Genomic DNA, 21540 nt, shown 5'->3' with positions numbered 1-21540 from the left:
GGTTAACCCCCAGCGAAGCGTCCACTATACAAATTAATGACGGATTGTCGGACTTAATTGTAGATTCTTCTTATTAATTCTAATGACCCGAGACATTAACGCCCATGCCACGCAAAAACCGCCTAAACGCAGCCAGTGAGATGTTGAACATATCAATATTTCCACAGAGTCAAATGAATGCATTAATCTCTGAAGAGGTGAATTGAAGTAGGCATTTGTATTCGAACGATCAACACTAAACATCGGACCACCCCTAGTCCGATAGGGAGGAACGTAAAAACGTAACCCTCCAACCAATTCAGGCGAATTAATGAGGCCACTGCAAAGTTTAAAAATAATCAGTAAATCGTAATACAGCCTCCTCTGTTGCAGTGTCTGAAAACCCAGCACCCTGCACCGCATAAAGTAATCGCAATAAGGTAATTTTGTTTTATAAGATAGGTACCGCAAAAAACGACGTTGAACTGATTCGATACCGTTAATCTAAACGTGGTACTGGGGATTCCAGACGGTGGAGGCATAGCTAAGTACACTGTTCACGTTCGTTAAATACAGTAATCTGATGCAATTAATATTTGTGAAAGGGCGGCAGGTTCGAATCACGAAACCCAACCTCTTCAGAGCTTTGGAAATAACGGATTCCACATGTAAATTAAATGATAATTTGTTATCAAGAGTAACTTCCAGATCGCTAATACGATCAACCGATTAAATGTCCGCACCACCCAGCCTGTAGGGAAAATTCAGAGTGTAGCGATTGCGAGTGAAAGTAATTTTATAACATTTATCGTAGCTTAGGAAGAGGTTGTTATCAGCGCAATATTTGTGGAACCGGTCCAGATCTACCTGAAGTTTAATACAGTCGGAGTTAGATGATAAATCCAAAAAAAATTTGCAATCGTCAGCATAAAGCAGGACTTTAGAGTGTTCGAAACATGCCAGAACAACATTAATGTATGCCAAGAAAAGAATGGGGCCGACGTGGCTTCCCTGGGGAACCCCCGAAGTGACCCGTTGATAAGCAGACACACAATTGCCAATTCGAATCGCCTGGTAACGGTCACTGACGTAGGAACCCAACCACGCTAAAAGACCCGGAGGAATGTCAAGCAGCGACAACTTTCTTATTAAGATGTTGTGATCGATTTTATCGAAGGCCTTACTAAAATCGGTGTAGATAGCGTCCACCTGGCAAGATCGGTCGAAAGCACGATGAATAAAATTGGTATAGGTTATTAAATTGGTCTCGACCGATCTACCAGGCAGAAAGCCATGCTGCTCAACGATCATGAAGGGCATCAGAATATATAATAATTTAGGGTAAATTTTTTCAAAAATTTTTGAAGTAAAGACAAACATGAAATAGGGCGATACTGGGATACGTCGCACCGGTCACCAGACTTGAATACAGGGAATACAAATGCTCTCCGCCATTCACTGGGGAATGCACCGGAGCGTAAGGACAAGGAGAATATAAGAAATAGGGGCTTTGCTAAACCGGTAGCACAGTTTTTAATAAAACAACCCGGCAGTTTATCCGGACCAGCTCCAGTCTTCGCATCTATTTCATTAAGAGCACGCAAAACATCCTCCTCACCAATCCAGGGCACAATTTTACGGCAGATTTGTAAATAATCTTTTTTACAATTACGAAACATATTAGTAACCATATTACGCGCTAACTTATACTGCTGCCAATGTAAGGATCTTCGCAAGCGTTTAAAGGTCTGAAACAATTTATCTCGGGTTCGCATGGCTACTCTAAGCTCATTGGATAACCAAGGAGCACTAGGTTTTGTAATTCTTACAGTTTTGAAAGGTTCATATAGGTCCAAAAGCGTTAATACATTTTCATTAAAAAAATGAACTTTATCATCCATGGAATGTAATTCGACTATCATAACCCAACTAGCACTTGGTGCAGAAGCAATGGACTCAGCATTAATCTAAACAAAGTCGAAATACTCCCTTTCACTCGGAGAAGGAAGCTACAATTGAGAGCACCCATCATTGAAGGCAGAACTATTAACCTCAAAAAGCGAAGACAAATACCTACGGGTTATTACTAGACAGTAAACTAAACTGGAACTCCCACTTAGTCAAGGTAAGGAAAAAGGTACCGCAGGCTACTTGGAAAGAACTGGGGTCTTAAACCACGAAGGGCTCACTGGGCCCACGTAGCAATAATCAGACCCATGGTGGCCTATGCCTCACTTGTTTGGTGGCCAAAAACAAAACACAGAACAGCACAACAACAGCTGGCACAAATCCAGCAGTTAGCATGTCTTAATATAACGGGTACAATGACATGCAAAAGAAGGCAGCGGTAAGGAAATCCTCAAGGACCCATGCCTAAACCACTTGATTGAAATAAAAACGGACCTTATACCGACAGAATATATTTTCGATCAGCCGTATAAGGTCATATTTAGAAGCAGGGATGATTGGGCGAAGGGTGAGCCTCAAGTTAAAAGAGAAGCCCTTGCCTGATACACCGATGCTTCAAAGACAGTTGGATTCGGGGTAGGTATGGGCACTAGTGGACCAAATAGCCGCATTAAATTGCTCCTCAGCTCAGACATAACCATTTTTCAAGCAGAAGTTCTTGCTATAAACTTCTGCGCCGCTTTGAACCTAGAAAATGGAAAGAAAGGTGCATCGATAAACATTTTCACGGACAGTCGAGCCGCCCTAAAGGCAATTCAGGCCTACACGTGTGACTCCGCACTGATCAGATTGTACCAGTAACCTGAGAGAACTCGCTACGGGTAATGATGATACTCTATGATGGGTTCCAGGTCACAAAGACATTGAGGGCAATGAAACGGCGGACAAGCTGATCAAAGAGGCAGCGAGAACGCCCTACATTGGACCCCAACCCGGCTTTGGACTACAAAAAAGCAGGTAATTAATAGTAGGGACGCTTGAAAGGTAGCCTTACGTTGGAAAGAACTTCCAGGTCACAGACAGGCGAAGAGTATGATAACTCCGTCGCAAAACAATACTAAAAAGATTTTATACCTCAGCAAAGGGGATCTAAGGTCGCTTTCAGATTTCCTGAGCGGCCATGCGCCACTAAAATACCACCTTTTCCGTATTGGACAAGCTGAGGATCAAACTTGTCGACTTTGCAACGACGAGTCAGAGACAACTAAACATATACTGTGTGAATGTGCCGCCTAAGACACAAAATTTTCGGTAAAGTTCGCCTGACACCTACCGACATAAAGGAACAAGACCTTAGGGCAATACTAAGGTTCATAAAGGACCTGCATTTGCCCTAAACTTTTGGAGGGCCTAAGTTACAATAGATCTTATACTGTCTTGTTTGTCGTCAACTTTCCACTGTACCATGTGTATTTACATGCCGTCCTTTCGTATTGTATGACCGAAGCAGCAGTATCACTTTGAAACCCAAGTTTCATCTCCTTCACCATTGTATCAAGTAAGAAATGTCAAAGCACTTTAAAGTCGCTTCGTTTTGTGACAATCTCGTGCAAAACAGTGGATGAAAACGGTACTTATTTTCTGGACACGCCTCGTACTATCTAAACAGTATTGGGGAAAGACTGCATTCATGCCTGATGCCTTTTCTACCAATAATTAAAAAAGAACCTGTAATTCATTTAATTCCAGCTAAATCTGTTAATTGTCTATTTTTATAATCTTTTCTGTTCATTTTGTCTTATAATTTCCATTTTTTGTTAGCTTGTTGCATATTTTTAATAATTTCTTTTATCCTATATTTTTTTTCTTTTCTGTAGATTTACCAAAGATAAGGGCAACTGGTGCATAGTGCACTCATTTTGCTTGAATGTTTTGTAAGTTATGTTGTGTTATTTAATTGGTTTTGATCCTTGTTTTTTTTCGTATTTGTAAAGCTTAATGTGTAAATGTTTTTCTGGTATTGGTTGGATTGTAATGGTTTTATTTTATAGAATTATTTTTCATTATTTTGTTCCTCTCAAAAGTAGTTAATTGAGTGCTTCAAGTATCCAACCACTAAGACTAGTTTTTAAGAGAGAATTGAAAACATGTGTACACTAACTCATCTTCAACCAAACTCTTATTCATTTCGTATTTATAGTAATAACATTTATTAAAATTTATTACAATATTATAGCAAACATTATTATTTATTCTAGATCTGGTCCAGTTTTTGGTGCAGGAGCAGATTTATTTATCTCAAGTAATTGTAACACAAATATTGAAAGTTACTCAAATTTACCACACACTTATGATGGGGATGCAGCTTCACCAGCAGTTTTAATGGGTGAATATCATTTTGCAGTGGCAGATTATGAAGTGTTTACAATTACTAGTACAACAGGAATTAAACATTTGAAAAATGAAAGATATCAATAAGATTAGGCAGGAAAACAGTTGATATATACATTTATTTTGTCTACTAAAACTAAGACCAACAAAATCTTAATCACATGACCCGTCTGACCAACCGTCCCTCCACCGTTCGTTAACCTTGCTACAGTCAAATAGTGGTTTTCCTACTTTTGCATTTACTTTATTATGTAATTTACAAAGCCATTGACTCAGTGCTTCTTGTGATTCGGTTTTTGGTGGACAATCTTTTAAGCTAAAATTAATTTTTTAAATAAAAATATTATCAAAATAAATTAACTTACTCTTTTCTTAAATCTTGAGCACAATGTGTACAAGGATAAAATTTTGAAAACACTGAAAAAAAAGTACTCATATCATGCCGTTGTTCAGGAGAAGGTTTTTCAGGATAAGTCGCGGCCATTGTGTGTAACAGCCCCCAAGTTTTATTTCCCAACTCATCTTTATCTAGCGGACAATCTTCTCTTCGATGTTGTGCACCTGGAGCATCTTCTGGCATCTAAAGAGAAAAGGAGAATAAACGGAAATTAAAAATCGAAAAGTGGCAACAATATTGGGGTCGTGCAAAGAACATACACACATTTCCTCGTCATTTTCGTTTACCTCTTCGTTGATTTTCTTTCGGTTTTTCTTGATGTAATCCGAGAAACTCGTGCACTGTCTGCACTGTTCATTATCTAAGTGACTCACGCGCGGGGACATTGTACACAACACTATTCAAATGTGAACTTTTCGAAACTAATCGGTACATTTTAAACGCATTTTTATTTTGAGTGGAATTGTGAAAATTTTTCGGTTAACCTAAATTTGTCATTAATGGCGATGCCAACCTTAACCCCCACAATCTGACATTTAAACATCAAATTTTTAAAAACGTCGATTGTAACAAAATTTCTCGTTTCTATGTCTTTTAAACTAATTATTTTAATAATATTTAATAATCATTAAATAAATTAAAATTATTTCTTTAATTTAATATAAAATATGAAATTATTTTTAAAATTGTGCTGATACCAACCTTAAAATTTTAATTTCTTCAAACCGTCTGCAAAACTGCGTTTTTAATATCAAATTGATTTATAACACACGCCTTATTTGTTGTAAACTATAATATAAGTATGATTTAATAATGATTAATTAAATAATGATTTATTTATTGAAACTTTACTCATAACACATAACCTTAAATATGTTTTAAATGTCAAAATAACCCGCTAAATGAAACATTATCGAGAGAAAAAATGGTTTTCGTTATAAAAATGTAAGTTCATTTTCAATTTATTTATTTAAAAAGTAATTTTGATTCATATTTTTTATAAAATATTCGAAAAAATATAGTCGGTTTTTTTCCAAATCATAACCTCAAAATTAAACGTCAAATTGCTCACCTCTTTATCAATGTGGTTATAAACTTTTCGTGTTCTACTTTGCAATTAACTATAAGCATAGCAAAACTGGTGTTTACAAGTCGTAGTGAGTGATTAGTGTTGAAATGGGACCTCCGAAACGTTATAATTCTGGCAAATCTGAAGGTAAGTCGAAAAAACGTAAAAAGGAAGAGGATGAAGTTTGGACGTATGAAGAAGATGATATAAATGAATCTGAAGGGGCTGATGTACCCGGGGCAGCGGAGAGAAATGCGGAAAATAACGATCAATCCGCGCTTGAGGATGAATTTGGGGCGAAAGATTATCGTTCACAAATGACTTTGAAACCAGATAACGCCTCTCGGCCTCTTTGGGTCGCCCCAAATGGGCATATATTTTTGGAGTCTTTTTCCCCAGTTTATAAACATGCGCACGATTTTTTAATTGCAATAGCCGAACCAGTTTGTCGCCCAGAATTTATTCACGAGTATAAACTAACAGCCTATTCTCTGTATGCTGCTGTAAGTGTGGGGTTGCAAACACATGATATCATTGAATACTTAAAAAGATTAAGCAAAACAAGCGTCCCTGACGGGATTGTCGAGTTCATTAAACTATGTACATTATCATATGGAAAGATTAAGTTAGTTTTGAAGCATAATAGATACTTTGTTGAGAGCCCTTTTCCAGAAGTGTTACAAAAACTGCTTAAAGATCCAGTTATTCAAGAATGCAGGAAGAAACGAGATGTTGAGCTTGAAGGAGATGAAGAGTTTATCACCCAAGTTCAAGATAAAAAGAATGTTCCTAATTTTGGAAAACCTGGGACATCATCAACTGAAACAGGAGAAGGTGGAACTGTTGTTCCTGATGATATCACAAATTTTTATGATAAAATGGATAATGAAGAAGATGAAGACGAATCTGCTTTAAAAACAGTTTCTTTTGAAGTTAACCAAGAAAAAATTGAGGTTATCCAAAAAAGATGCATTGAATTAGAATACCCATTATTAGCCGAATACGATTTTCGAAACGACACAAACAACCCTGACATTAACATCGATTTAAAACCATCAGCTGTGTTGAGACCTTACCAAGAAAAAAGTTTACGAAAAATGTTTGGCAATGGAAGAGCAAGATCAGGAGTTATTGTACTTCCGTGCGGCGCGGGAAAATCATTAGTTGGAGTCACAGCTTGTTGTACAGTAAGAAAAAGGGCCTTAGTCTTATGCAACTCTGGAGTTTCTGTTGAGCAATGGAAACAACAATTTAAAATGTGGTCAACAGCTGATGACTCCATGATATGCAGATTTACATCAGAAGCAAAAGATAAACCAATGGGATGTGGAATTTTAGTCACAACCTATTCAATGATAACACATACCCAAAAAAGATCATGGGAAGCCGAACAAACCATGAAATGGTTACAAGATCAAGAATGGGGAATCATGGTTTTAGATGAAGTCCACACAATTCCAGCAAAAATGTTTCGAAGAGTTTTAACAATTGTACAATCTCATTGTAAATTAGGATTAACAGCTACATTATTGCGTGAAGATGACAAAATCGCAGATTTAAATTTTTTAATTGGCCCAAAACTCTATGAAGCCAACTGGTTGGAACTACAAAAAAGAGGTTTTATTGCCCGAGTACAATGCGCGGAAGTTTGGTGTCCAATGACACCAGAATTTTACAGAGAGTATTTAACTTGTAAATCAAGTAAACGCCTCTTATTATTCGTAATGAATCCAAATAAATTTCGAGCGACTCAATATTTAATAAGATACCACGAAAGAAGAGGTGATAAAACTATCGTTTTCTCCGATAATGTTTTCGCTTTAAAACATTACGCAATTAAAATGAATAAACCGTATATTTACGGGCCGACATCTCAAGGAGAGCGAATTCAAATCTTACAAAACTTTAAATTCAATCCGAAAGTTAACACAATTTTTGTAAGTAAAGTCGCGGATACATCTTTTGATTTGCCTGAAGCTAACGTTCTCATTCAAATCTCATCTCATGGTGGATCAAGAAGACAAGAAGCTCAAAGATTAGGTCGTATTTTAAGAGCTAAAAAAGGTGCCATAGCCGAAGAATACAATGCGTTCTTTTACACATTAGTTTCTCAAGATACTATGGAAATGAATTATTCAAAAAGAAGACAAAGATTTTTGGTTAATCAAGGTTATAGTTATAAAGTTATTACCAAATTAGCTGGAATGAATGAAGAACCAGATTTAATGTACAAAACTCGAGATGAACAAGGCCAGTTGCTACAACAAGTAATAATAATTTTTTTGATATTATTTTTTTTGGAGTAAACGTTTCCTTTAGGTTTTAGCTGCTAGTGATATTGATTGTGAAGATGAACGTATTCCTGGTGAAGGCGTTTCTAGAAGTGGAGCAGGCGGAAATCGTCGTATTGGACACATGGGGTCGATGTCTGGAGCCGATGACGCCGTTTATTATGAGTATAAGAAAAGCGCTGCTTCTTCAACAGCTAATAAACATCCGTTATTTAAGAAATTCAGATATACTTAGTTATAAGATTTTTTTGTTCAGTAATATTATTATTTTGTATTAAGTTTCAGTAATAAATTTTCTTAAAAATACTTTTAAATATTTAGATTATTTAGTTTTCATAATATAATTAAGAAAAATCCTTTTCTTCTGTATTTGTTACTCCTAGCCCTATTTATCCTACTCTTGCTGGCGATTGTAATGATTTGTGCTTTTTATGTCTATAGTATTTGGAATGATCAAGGTGGAATAGGCCCCAAAAACCTATTAAGCTTAAAAAACCGTAGGAGATGATGATATCCCTTCGATTCTAGGTAAAAAAAAGTCTCTTGCGTTGCCACTCACTATTGAGTATGAGTAGTTAGCCCCCAATTTTTTGATTTTTAAATTTTTTATTGTTCTAGAGTTGTTCTACATTGTTATAAAGCGGCAAATAGAAAAAATAAAAACTCGGCGAGAAAAACCGAATAAACGGTTTTTTTGACTAGCCCCCCATTTTTGGAAAAATCAGGTTTTCTTTGTTGTTTTGGGTTGTTCTAGTTATTGTTCTAGAAAATCAAAATTATGGGATACATCATTACGAAGTTATAACTAAAAATAGGTTGGCTGCCAAAAAATCTAAGTTGATTGCTGTGACCATAGTTTTTCTATTTTCAATTCCATATTACAAATACAGGGTGTTTCGGTGACTTGGGGAACAAATGTAACCACATATACTACAGTGAAAATGATAACGATTCATGTAAAAAAAAATTAGTAAAAGTCCTCAAATTGTAAAGATACAGGCCATCAAAGTTAGGAAATTTTAACACATTTTTCTAAATATCTTAAACAATATTTATGGTAAAGCGTTGAAATTTGGTATAGTGTAAACTAATATCACGTAAAATCACCAGGCAATTTTTGAGTTGGATCGGTACGCGGGAACAATGCTATACAGGCTGTTCCTAAAGTTTGTTTGATCAGAACTTTTTTATTCTATCAAAACCCTACATTTATTTTTGCAGTTTCTAATAGTAAATTTAGTTTGAAAACTTTTATCATTCTTAGAGAATATTGATAAAAACCACAGTTTTCGGATTAAATGCAAAAATGTTAGGTTCAGAATACAATAACACTAAAAAAAAAAAAAATAAATAAACAATCTGAATTGGCAATGACAAGTGCAAATCGAACTGCGCTGTCATAACTAATATGTATGCAACATGTCCAAGCGTAGATTTAGCTAAATCACATTTTTAATTTGTTTTAGTTGGTTTAATAGAAGAATGCAAAAACAATAAATTAACAATCAACAAAAAATAAACAAGAAACGACAACACTAACAGGAATAATAAAAAAGGTACATAAAATTACAAGACAAGTAATAAAAAATACTAAAGGAAATGTTCAAAAACTTAGATTTCTTTTTTTTTAGTGCAATTATTGAAATCGGAACCCAACATTTTTGCATTTAACACAAAAACGGTGATTTTTATCAATATTATCTAAGAGTAATAAAAGTTTCTAAACTAAATTTACTATTAGAAATTGCAAAAATAAATGTAGGGTTATGATGGAATAAAAAAGTTGTGATCAAACAAACTTTAGGAACACCTGTATAGTATTGTAATTTTTTTTACATGAATCGTTATCATTTTCACTCTAGTATATGTGGTTAAATTTGTTCCCCGAGTCACCGAAACACCCTGTATATACTTATTATACCTAAAGCAATCTGGAACATCTGTTATTTTCACTACAACAATTCTATAAAGGACACTTTACTCTTTAAGAATTAAAGTTTTTGGAAGTTTCAGTAAGTAATACTTGCGTCAGTTTTTTTAAATTACCCAATAAGAATTGAAATACATAGAACGATCTAAAATAACTCAAACTTTGCTGATTCATATTGTTCTAGATGTGTTTCGCGTTTAAACTAGAGAAAAAAGGTTTTTCTGGTTACACGGACATTAATTTTGCAAAATCATATCATCTTAAAAATACAGCAAAATGCAGAACTAACAAGAAAAATAATAAATCAACAAATGAATAATCATCCTACTATTCGATCAGCAAACAAAAATACAATATTTGTATTATACATTATGTATTAAAAACTAATATCTGTGTCCCACCCACACAGAGATATATTTATACAGGTGGTCCATTTAACGTGAGACAAACGATTATCTCGAAAACGGTTCATTTTTATGTAAAATGAACCGTTTTCGAGATTGAATACAAGTTGTTCTGTGCGCAGGGGGAAACCATATGACGATAACATTTTTGACCTTGACTTTATTTAGGTTAGACAAGGTTATATGAAGGTCACGACCAATTTTTTAAATCGCAGCCTATATATTTGATTGTAAAATCTGAATCTGTGGATAAAAGTAAAGTAATTAAAAAAAAATTTACTATGGTTTTGCCAAAGAAATTGTATAACTAGAAGCAGCATTGCCTATCCCCGCCCGTATATGAATTGAAGCCAACGTTCAAGTGTTTGTTTTGGTCCCACTGACAGTGGCGTGTATAGTTTCGGCAAAATCAGACTTACACAGTGGCGTACATGAAGAAATGTATATTATCATTATTTTTTTTTATTGAGCAGGGTTTTCAAAATTTGATGTGCAGTTTATACGCTATATTGATTGAAATGTTTATTAAGGAATGTAAACTTTGAGTTCTTTTGTAATTAATTATTGTAACTGTATAAATTGTGAACGGTTTATTTCTTACAAGTAAATTAAAGATGATACAATTAGAATTTTACAGTACTTTCATGGTAAATAATGCAGTAAAAATATTGTATTTGCAAATAACATTGATATTTTGTTTCAAAATTTTTATTACATAACAAAAAACTTAAAACTTAACTTATAAATATAAATTTTAAAAACTCTCATTGATTTGAAAATACTATTTATTTGTTTAACATATGTTAAAGCCTAGATTCTTGATTTATTAACTTGCTTTCATTAAATAACTTTACGTTAATAAATTTTGTTATTATTAACTTTATACATTGTATTTCATGTCCATCAATAACATCATCCTACATGATCTCCAAAAAGATCATAAATATTTTGAGGTAAATTTAATAAAATGGAATTAGTTAACTTTAAAAATATGTTCTTGTTACTGAATAATACATTTTGTCGTTAATAGTTTCTAATAATTTTTTCACTAATTAAGTAAAGTTTGACTACAAACTCAGAAGCTTTAGTCAAAACCCCATATGTCTTTTATACCTATATAGCAACGGTGGGCAAACTGCGGCTCTTTGAATGATTATTTGTGGCTTTCGATAAATGTACTCGGGGTTCTTTTTTTTTTTTAGTATATACAATATAATTTCTCTAAAAAAATTGTTTTTAATACCTTTTTTGCAGACCTTTTTAATATTTAATTGCGGCTCGCGAAAAATTTCGAATTTTGAAAAATGGCTCGGACTATCAAGGAGCTTGGCCAACCCCAAGGTTTATATATAAAAGGTTGTCTAGGTTCGTACGCAACCATACGTCACATGTGGAAAATAATACCGCCAAGCAATTCAAATTAAACAAATACATGGAGCACCATATGGCCATGAGGTTGCGTGCGCAATCCGTGATCGCTTACATCACGAAACACTCCTGCTCTTGCCCCTCGCCCACAAACTAAAATCAAAGTATTGCAGCATAGGAACTTAGACAACCTTTAATATATAAACCTTGGGCCACCCCTGCTATATAGCATTGAAATATCACTACTTCCTTCTACCATATTTAAACAAAATTGGCAAGTAATATCAGTTTTTAGAAAATAGTAGTTCTCTCTCTAAGTTCGCAACGTCTATAATGTCCAGTGTTTCAATTTCAAAATATACCGTATTTTTCGGACTATAAGACGCACCTCAAATTTAGAGACAATTTATTGAAAAAAATATTTTAATGGTACCTTCGGACCATAAAACGCACCCAAAATTGAGTCCATTTTTCTATGTGAAAAGGTGCGTTTTATAATCTGAAAAATATGGTAATACTAAAATGTTAACTTCGTCAAAGCCAAAACACAAATACGCACACAAACCTTGTTTACTTAGGAGAGAATTATTCATTTATTAGGGTTCGACAAACATGGATAAACATTAATCAGTTAAATTTATTTTCAAAGAAACCATAAAAAGATTGGCCTGTTCGGAAATACTCGGTGATCGTCGGCCGGACGATCCGATCTGAGCGCGTTCCGTTCTGAACTGAGTGAAAACGTAAACAAAACACATCGAACGCTGGCTTCAACTCTTGGTGTTTATATGTGCTTCTAGTAATACAATTTCTTTGGGTTTTGCCATTACAACGGCAAAACATGTTTTGAAAAAATTGAAATTTCTTCAGAAACAATTACTAACGTTTATAATCAAGCAAGAACAAATAAGATTTATAAATTTTTAAACATTTTCCTACCCGCTTCGATACATTGTCTTTAGTTCTTAATTCTGAGAATACTATTTAAGAATGCTCAACAAAAAAAAATCCAGAAGAGGTACATCGGGTGACCTGGCTCGTTGGAAATACCTTTGGAAAGAGGTCTAAAAGAAGACAAAGAAAAAAAGAAATCGAGAAAGAAAATCGCTTTTAGAAACTTAATTGGTTGAATTGTTTTCAAATATAACAGGTAAAACTTAAATTTGCATAAAAAATGCTTGGCAACAAATTCTGAATTCATTCCATCGTTTTACATTAAGGCAAAGTGTTATAACTAACTTATACTCTCTAAGTGTGGCAGAAAAAGTCGAAATGATTTTTATTTATGGAGAAAGTGGCAGAAAAGTTGCTGATAGTATAGCTTTGTATCGAGAACGTTTTCCTGATCTAAATACGCCTTCGAGAAGTGCAACAAGTATCACCCATACCACATTTCATTGCATCAACTGCTTTATGGAGGTGATATTGAAAACCGATTAATATTTTGTCAATAGGCACAAGAACGAATGCGGTTGGACGTCAATTTCTTTGGTAACGTGTTATTCTCGGATGAGTCTATTAATGTTTGGTGTGGTATAATTGCTGATAAATTGATCGGTTCATACTTTATTGATGGTATGCTGAATGGGGAGAAGTACCGAAATTTTTTAGATGACGTCTTACCAACATTACTTGAAGATTTGAGCAGGAAAGAAAGACAAAATATGTGGCTGTAAAATGGTGGGTGTCCAGCACATTTTTCATATTGCACGTGAAGCTTTTGATCGGGATTATGCTGGGCGATGGATTGGAAGGGGAGGTCCAATTTCCTGGCCTGCCAGATCACCTGACTTAACACCTCTTGATTTTTTTCTGTGGGGCGTCCTTAAGGATAATGTTTATCGCGAAGTATCGACTACGCTAGAAAACATGAAAGAGCGGATAAGAAATGCAGGCAGAAATAGTAGCCAAGAAAACATTTTAATATGTAAAGAACGTTTTAGTAGAAGGGTTAATAAATGTATTGAAGTGGGTGGGGAAATATTAGAACATTTATTATAAAGTTTATACTTGTTGTTGATTAATAGTATAGTTTAATCATTTTTTATAAGTAAACAACCGGTCGAGGACGTGTATATAGACGTCCTGGTGAACGCTACGCAGCCGCTACTACACAGGAAGTGGATAGATTTGGTCGGGGATCTGTTATGGTTTGGGCTGGAATCAGTATAGACAACAGAACTGATCTTGTTGTTGTTCCTGGTAGACTAAATGCCATGAATTACATCGAAAACATCTTGGAGGACCATGTGGTACCTGCTTCATATGGGGTCGGTCAAGATTTCATCCTAATGCAGGACAATACAAAGTCACATACCGGTGGGATCACCAGAAACTTTTTGCAAAAACGTGGAATTCAGGTCATGGAATGGCCGGCGTTAAGTCCTGACCTGAATCCTATTGAACACATTTGGGATCAGCTTGACCGACACGTTCGCAAGCGCCCTAATCCACCATTAACCATACAGGAACTGACACATGCCCTGAGGAATGGGAAAGCATACCCCAAGAATTACTTCGCAGACTAGTGCGAAGCATGCCACGCAGGTGTGAGGAAGTGATTCGTGCTGGTGGTAGGCATACACGGTATTAAACCTCACCAATCCACAGAAAACCCGACTCTCATCGATACTATGAGAGTCGTTTTCACTTTGTTTTGCGTTATTAATTTACATTTTTAAGTGTAACTTAGAAGTAACTAAGAGTTGTAACATTGTTTTTGTAATTTTCTTTAGTTAAATATATGCCGTTGAAGTAAACCAAATTTGATTTGCCTAGAATTATTATGTAAAAAGTTACAGATTTCGAAAAAAGTGTTCCCCTAATTTTTTTGAGCAGTGTATTTATACCGGGTGTATATGAATGACTGCAACAAACTTCAAGGAGAGATTCTTTAGTTAATTTTAAGGATGCTACACCCCTCCAAAAATGGCGGAAAATTTTGGTTTAATTTCTTTTTCTCAAAAACCATAAATGCTAGGAAAATGAAATTAGGGCAATATGTTTAACTCATAATCATAATAGAGCACGTTTTGACCGACTGTCAACCTACCCTTCTAAACTACTAAACATAACCCCCCCTTTACATTTTTGCTAAAATTTTTTTTATGCAGATGATAAATAAATTAGAAAAATGTTACATAGGTAGATGAAAGTATCCTAAAACTTTTTTGTCTCTCTAAAATTTTTCCAAAAACCACTAATTTTTGAGAAAAAAAATAATAAAGCAAACACTGCCCGTTAAACAACTGGGTTGTCGATCTGTATATACTATATTTGTTTCCATATGTTAATAAAATAATATATTAAAATTCGAATGAAGAATTATACAGGTTTCCCAAAAGTAACGGATAAATTCGCTAAAACAACTAATAACAGTTTATAGAAAAATTGCTGAGATGGGTCTAAGGATTTAAATTTCTTCCCATTGGTCTTTTGAAGGCGTTGGAAGAGTTTTAGCTTGCAGTCGGTTTGCATACTTTTTTTACTATTAAGCTACCTGTGGAAAATCCAATTCTGAAGGTGTAATGAATATCAGTGAAGGTGCACCCACTGCCAAGATACCTGAATAAGAAACAAAACCGTTACAATGTTTTTATTTTGTTATTTCTTATAAAAAAATCATATTTTGTTTCGGCTAAGAGTTAAGATTGGTAAAAACGAATAAGTATCATTGTTAGTGTAAAGAGTTGCAAAAAAGAAAAAGCAAATAAGAAAAGTGGCACAGGAACATCAAAAAGCAAACAATTGGAGTTTTTAAAAAAATTTTATGTAGTAGAGAAGTTGATGATAATTTGGAACCAACAAAGGACGAAGATGGTGCAATTATTCATTTTGATGTTGAAACATCTATTGCAACGATTCCATCAAGCTCATCTACGCGGCATAGTAAACGGCGTAAGATGGTTGAATTTGATGAAAGAATTTTGAAAGCCATAGAAGCTGAAAGCCCAAATCGCCATATCTTTTTCTTTAACGGTATTGTCCTGCATTAGAAGAATTTAATTAGGGTGAAATTTTACAATTTCAAATGGGAGTGTTGCAACTGATTGCAAATATCAATCAGCAGCAGCGACAAACCGCACTCAGGTTTCTGCTCAATATTCACCGCAACAGAACAATCAAAATTTCTTCAACTTATAAATTACTTAGTTACCCATAGTATTTTGTTTTGTTATTTTTAAAAATATTTTTATTTTTTGTTTGTTTACAAAAGGATTTTGTTTTTGTTGTTTATATTGAAATATATTTATCTTAAAATCTTGATCGTTGTTTTTATTGGGTTGGGACCTTGAGTTCTTCTTTTAAACTGTATAGTGTATTTTGACAAAAAAATAAGTTTGACTTACCTTAAAGCCACAGCTATTTAGTATTTCTATTAGCTGGATACAGTTCCTCATCATATTTTGCCGCTGAAGAGTGTCTTTAAGTCGGTTGTGAAAATCATCAAATGAGGCCACTGACATTCTAAAATGATTGAAAAACTTGGATTCCTCTCCCCGTAGTTCTTCAAAAAGTGATACGAATGTGCCAACATCATCCCTTCTTTTGTTGATAGGATGCACCCAGTACCGACGATGTTTCTTCGATTTTGTCTACGACGGTTTTTCGATTCAAAAGGTATAACACGTATGAAAGGTCGCACAAAACTAACTGAACTTACGAAGACGGTACGGTGATGTAGAAACAACCGTATGGTTATTTGCCGTACGGCGAAAATCGTTGTGTGTGAAACAGGCCTTAACCTCTGAGGTGCTGTCTGAGCGGCGGCATGTAAACATAATGTCTTTATTTTTTTAAAACGGCTACGCTCATAACGTCGTCATCTCATGTATTCCAAACGTGATTGGTGGTCGACTAGTACACAAAGTTTCAGATATTCGAGATTTGAAACAGGTAGCGCACAAATATGGTAGGACCGTCAAAACGAATACGTTTTGATGAAGCACTTCAGAAGTGGTGTGATGAAGGTGATAGTAATGCTAGTGACATTGACAATGTCCTGGAGGAGAATTACGATAAGTCTGATCATGATAGATCCTCAGATCAATCAGTGGACGACAGTGGTGATGAAAACGAACCAATGATAAATCGTGTTAAACATTTTTATGGCAAAAATCGATTTAGATGGCGCAAAACTGAGGTAAATCCATCATCCCGTGTACGTCAACATAACATAGTTATCAAACTGCCTGTTTTGAAAACCAAATCTAAAAGCATCGGAACACAAGCAGACCCTTTAACAGTATGGCAGATCTTATTTAGTGACGAAATTATGACTAATGGTATACGCTGGACAAATAAAAGACTTGCTAAAATCAAGGTAAAACTGAGCTGAAGGATCTTCATATTAACGAGTTAAAAGCTTTTATTGGATGCCTTGTCTACACCTCGATCTTGAAACCAAATTATGAAAATCTGGACACATATAATATTTAGGGCTGTAATGAGTTGTGACAGGTTTGGTATACTATTATCATCTTTACGGTTTGATAATCCCGATCGTGATCGACGCAAGAAAGAAAATCCTGCAGCCGCAGTTTTAGAAATATTTGAGCAAAATTTTTTAATAATTGTAATTTTCAAAATATAGAGTTCTCGAAAAAGAAACGTTACCCATTAAAAGGTTAATCGATATTTTTGTTTCTTAAACAAAAAAAAAATTGTATTATTTATTGTATTAATTGTATATTACTTCTCGTAAGCTTAAAATATCAACTGCCTGTCGAGTATCTTGGTTTCTTCCGAGACTATTTATGTTTCTATATTATAATATGATTGTTGGTTCTATATCATTTGGTGTATATATTTTTAATTATGACTTAACATACTTAATTTGCACAAAAATATTCAGTTTAAAAGAATCTTTGGAATCAAATATTGTATTCGTATTAGAATACACTTTTGTTTGTGTATTCAGCATTCGAATTCGTATTCAAATACTATTTTTCGGTATTCGACCCAACACTGATTGTGAGTTGGGTTGGGTTTTTCCATCAGTTTGGAACAGCAGGCTGAATTCATAAAATTGGAAACGACTTACCGACTGGATGTTGTTTTCCTTGGTTTTTACTTAGAAGCTTAGCTGAAAAGAAAAAACAAATTAATTTATTGCAACAAAAAATGAATTAATACGATACCTTTTAGCATCCATAAAATAGCAATCCGATGATCCCAACATCACTAAAGTCACTAATATCACTATCATCACTAACATATAGCACAAACACAACACGTATTTATCACATAATTTGCGTAATAGGTTTTAATTTTCGCAACTACTTTATCACCCTTATAAGTCCGCACATCAACTAAAATGCGTTATTAGCGAATCAACTTCCAAACATCCCCTCTTTAATTTATTGTGTGGCGAAGGAATAGTGGAGGTGAATAAACAAAAAAACGTAAGGACGTTGGGGCGAAGCGGTTTTAAATCGTTTTTTGCTGTTAAAACTCAACCTTTCAATAAAAAAATTATTCGTTTTCTCGAAACATTTCAACTAAAACTTACGTAATTTTATTAAAATAATACGCACTAATCGAATTTTAATGTGCAACACTTTCAGGAAAAGAATCAGGGGCCCAATCAAAGAATTAAAACGAAGCAACCCAACACATTGGCTTTATCCATCATCCCTTATTCATAAAATATAAATTTAAAAAATCGTATCTCAATAACGAATTGAGATAAGCAAATTTGATGAAGATTTAATGTACCATAAATAATTTTTTGTTTTCCATAAATATCGTTGTTATGATTATTTAAATCCAACTCTGCATGTTTGATTTGCTATAAACATGAAATATAAATTTTAAAAAATCGTAATCCAAGAACATATTGTATTATTGAGATGTCATCATGAAATAAAGAACATTTTAAAGCAAATTTAATGTTGACATGTTATTCAGCAGGCCTATGTTCATCCTACTTTAAACCGGGGGACATTTCTAATTATCGTCCAATTTCATCAATCTTAGCAGTATTTGGCAAGATTTTTGAGAAATTATTGCATACTCGATTTTTCTTTACTATTAAGTCTAAAATCGATCCTATGCAATATGGCAAGATATTGAACCTATAATAATTTAGATGACTCTTAATATATAGATATATATCTTAATATATTTTTAAAAACTTTCCATTAAAAATCTATACTTTATTTTTAGGCCAAATGATCCAGAATCAAATTGGGCAATAATCGAATTACAAGGAGATTTAAAATCTGATTCGGAAACAAGTTTTAATAATAAATTTATAGGCGATCTCCATTTTACAAAGACTGGAACACCGTTACTAATTATTGGTCATCACATTCTATATGGAAATGAATCCACAATGGAGAAACCCTTAGCAGTAATGGAAAAAGTTAAGCTAATGGATGATGAATCAATTGAATATGTAATTAAAAAAATTATTACTAAAAAAATTATTTTTAAAACACGTCCAAAACCTATTGTTAGTTTATAAATTTTTTTCATATAAATAAATGTTACTTGTAAAAATACTTATTTTTTATTATCACATTGTAAGAAACATTATAAGAAATTACATGTTTCGAGAAACAAAAAAATAAAAGTTGCTAACATTCATTTAAACAAACCAGTCTTATTTGTTGAAATAATAATTAAACCTGTTGTATTTCCAAATCTGCAGGAATCGTTATGCCTCCAGTATCCACAGTTTCGTCGTTTTGAATCGATGTTAAAAAACCATGCTCAGTTTCTTCATCATCTTCAATTTTGCTAACCTAAAGAAATTAAGTTTAAACATAAAAAACTACATAAAATCTAAATTGTTTGAATTTAATTAACCTTTTTAGTTGTTCCACTCGGATCATCACATTTTTCTTGTTCATCCATCGAACATAAACCATCTCCTTCAACATTAACTTGCTGTTGACCTTGAGGTGTTTTGCTACCAATTGTTTCATGAGCTTTCTCATGTTTTAATGTAATATTTTTGTTAATACTATGAAAAGAACAATGTTTACAAAAATGTACACCATCTTTTCCAGGATGTTTTGTTGCAACATGTTGTTTATAAGCTACACTTTGAATTGATTGATAAGAGCAATGTGGACAAGAATATTTTTTTGTCTACAATAAAATTAGTTAAAATCAATTAAAAATTAAAATAAAATAGAATTATTGAACGGTAGCCAAATTAGCGTTGTTGTGACAGATTACAAATTCAGTTTAATCTAATAAGTATATTTCCTTAAAATTGCAGTATAGTACATTTCCGTAATTAAGAAATATCTTTTTACTGCAATATGATAAAAATAGGTTAAAAAAACAGTGGGGACTTTAGAAGTAGTGTGAAGTGTAAGCAATATTTGCCACATAGCAAGTAGGACCTAATGAATTTACCTAATACTCAAAAATGTTATGATTAAATGTTATGTTACGGTTTATTACATACCCCAGAGGGGCCAACCACGTGTGGAGTGGTTTGGGCAAGGTAGCCGAAGTACTACGTGTCCCACTAGGCACCTCCTAGGAGTTCCAGAATACATTTATATTTCCCGGTTGACGCGGTGCTGGATATTTGGTATACTTTCGACAAGCTGTAGCGTAGGTGCTAGGAAATCTAGCATCCCGCCCACTGTATTTTGGATGTGGCATTCTTGCGCATCAAAACGCACTCTATCTCTCAACGTGCCTTAAACCAAACTGTATGGAGAGTACATTGACGAAAGCTCAGTAGATATTTGCCTCTTGCTAAGTAACTGATTCATTGTAAACAGGTGGGTGGTTGTACTTACTTGTTCAAGATGACTAAATTTGTTGCATTAAAAGAAGAATTCTCATTTAACTGTTTCAACAACAATAAAAGACTAATTGCGAATTGAAGTGGCTAAAGGAGCAGCATATATAACATCTACAATTCTATCCAAGAAACGAGAAGCACCGGTTTTATGAGATGAAGAAACTTTTAAACATTTGGATAGATGATCATTTCGTCAAATATAGTCCTCCTAGTAGTTAGTCTTGTTATTGATTCAAACGAAAGCACGGAGTCTACATTGATATTACGTTCAACGGCAGTAAGGGTTGGTATTATAGATTTTAAAATCGATTGAACCTACACAATGTCCAAATAACGGGAAAAGCTGTTAGTTCTGATTTAGAAGTAGCTGAAAAATTAAAAAAAGCATTTAAAAGAGGTTATAGAAAATGAAAGATGATTCTTTCCAGGACAGTCTTTATGGTATTTAAAGATAGACCTACCCTTCCTCAAAATTGGACGAAATTGGAGGAGAAATTGTCAAAATTGCAGAACAGTTAAATTTAGAAATCAATATTACTGATATTGCAGAATTAGTAGCCAACGAAGAAGATGAACTTACCTATCAAAACTTGATTAACTTTTAAAAGAAAAGAGTAGCATAAGACGAAAAGATGAGCGGTGGAGAGGAAGTAGAAGAGTCATAAATATTTGCTATGAGTGGGTAAGCAAAAGTATTTTCAAAATTTAGGCAAAGCATAAAGTTACTTGAAAGTATAAGAAAGTCACTTGAAAGTATGAGAGACACCGCTCGTTCCGCTAAAATCAATAAGCAAATTGAGGAAACTGTAAGACGTTATCAAGAGATTTACAAAGCCATAAACAATACCTAATCAGTTGTAATATTAGCATATAAAACCTAACGAAGCTTTCATTTTATGACAATAACATTAGTTTCTTTTTGTTTACAATTGGAACGGAACCTCGTCGTAAGTGGAAAATTGCCTGTACTATAGCAAGGATATAATCATACATTTAAACTTTACGCTATTTTTATACTAAAAATCCTGTCTAT

The 21540-nt window shown here is 33.9% G+C and overlaps 5 protein-coding genes across 7 annotated transcripts in view; 3 read left to right on the top strand and 2 right to left on the bottom strand.

The window, feature by feature from the left end:
- The window catches only part of LOC111415957 (serine-enriched protein), a 33583-nt gene extending 28949 nt beyond the window's left edge, over positions 1–4634 (top strand). For both annotated transcript variants that reach the window (XM_023047864.2, XM_023047863.2), the window contains exon 7: positions 4146–4634. In XM_023047864.2, the coding sequence (XP_022903632.2) occupies positions 4146–4365 (220 nt within the window). In that variant the 3' untranslated portion in view covers positions 4366–4634. The remainder of the gene's footprint in view (positions 1–4145) is intronic.
- LOC111415958 (Evr1_Alr domain-containing protein Alr) lies at positions 4379–5203 on the bottom strand. 2 transcript variants are annotated; one of them, XM_023047865.2, is made up of 3 exons: positions 4936–5203; positions 4644–4858; positions 4379–4594 (listed from the first exon to the last, which is right to left on the bottom strand). In XM_023047865.2, exons 1-3 carry the CDS (start codon positions 5059–5061, stop codon positions 4432–4434), a joined length of 504 nt encoding a protein of 167 aa, XP_022903633.1. In that variant the 5' UTR covers positions 5062–5203; the 3' UTR covers positions 4379–4431. The 2 variants fall into 2 exon arrangements, with proteins under 2 accessions (XP_022903633.1, XP_022903634.1); XM_023047866.2 differs by having other exon boundaries at positions 4963–5202.
- Positions 5204–5510: 307 nt separating this feature from the next.
- On the top strand, positions 5511–19242 carry LOC111415975 (chromosome transmission fidelity protein 8 homolog). The gene is made up of 2 exons (XM_023047888.2): positions 5511–5620; positions 18905–19242. Exons 1-2 carry the CDS (start codon positions 5601–5603, stop codon positions 19203–19205), a joined length of 321 nt encoding a protein of 106 aa, XP_022903656.2. The 5' UTR covers positions 5511–5600; the 3' UTR covers positions 19206–19242.
- Positions 5712–8341, top strand: LOC111415971 (ATP-dependent DNA helicase hay). Its single transcript, XM_023047884.2, has 2 exons — positions 5712–8011; positions 8064–8341. Exons 1-2 carry the CDS (start codon positions 5852–5854, stop codon positions 8268–8270), a joined length of 2367 nt encoding a protein of 788 aa, XP_022903652.2. The 5' UTR covers positions 5712–5851; the 3' UTR covers positions 8271–8341.
- LOC111415973 (zinc finger protein 260-like) overlaps positions 19228–21540 on the bottom strand; it is a 16916-nt gene continuing 14603 nt past the window's right edge. The window contains exons 4-5 of the mRNA XM_023047886.2: positions 19550–19834; positions 19228–19485 (exon numbers count right to left, since the gene is read on the bottom strand). Of these exons, the coding sequence (XP_022903654.2) occupies positions 19363–19485; positions 19550–19834 (408 nt within the window). The 3' untranslated portion in view covers positions 19228–19362. The remainder of the gene's footprint in view (positions 19486–19549; positions 19835–21540) is intronic.

The sequence above is a fragment of the Onthophagus taurus genome, chromosome 1 (genome assembly GCF_036711975.1).
Source record: "Onthophagus taurus isolate NC chromosome 1, IU_Otau_3.0, whole genome shotgun sequence".
Lineage (NCBI taxonomy): Eukaryota > Metazoa > Arthropoda > Insecta > Coleoptera > Scarabaeidae > Onthophagus > Onthophagus taurus.
This window is presented reverse-complemented; position numbering and strand designations above follow the sequence as displayed.

What these genes read in the sequence shown, in the direction of transcription:
- LOC111415975 (XM_023047888.2), top strand. Translation starts at nt 5,601, where the DNA reads ATGGTTTTCGTTATAAAAAT. An exon ending in ATGGTTTTCGTTATAAAAAT is followed by an intron (nt 5,621 to 18,904) that starts GTAAGTTCATTT and finishes CTTTATTTTTAG; the next exon opens with GCCAAATGATCCAGAATCAA.
- LOC111415958 (XM_023047865.2), bottom strand. Translation starts at nt 5,061, where the DNA reads ATGTCCCCGCGCGTGAGTCACTTAGATAATGAACAGTGCAGACAGTGC. An exon ending in AAAATGACGAGGAAATGTGT is followed by an intron (nt 4,859 to 4,935) that starts GTATGTTCTTTG and finishes TTTTCTCTTTAG; the next exon opens with ATGCCAGAAGATGCTCCAGG. An exon ending in GCTCAAGATTTAAGAAAAGA is followed by an intron (nt 4,595 to 4,643) that starts GTAAGTTAATTT and finishes AATTAATTTTAG; the next exon opens with CTTAAAAGATTGTCCACCAA.
- LOC111415971 (XM_023047884.2), top strand. Translation starts at nt 5,852, where the DNA reads ATGGGACCTCCGAAACGTTATAATTCTGGCAAATCTGAAGGTAAGTCG. An exon ending in AAGGCCAGTTGCTACAACAA is followed by an intron (nt 8,012 to 8,063) that starts GTAATAATAATT and finishes CGTTTCCTTTAG; the next exon opens with GTTTTAGCTGCTAGTGATAT.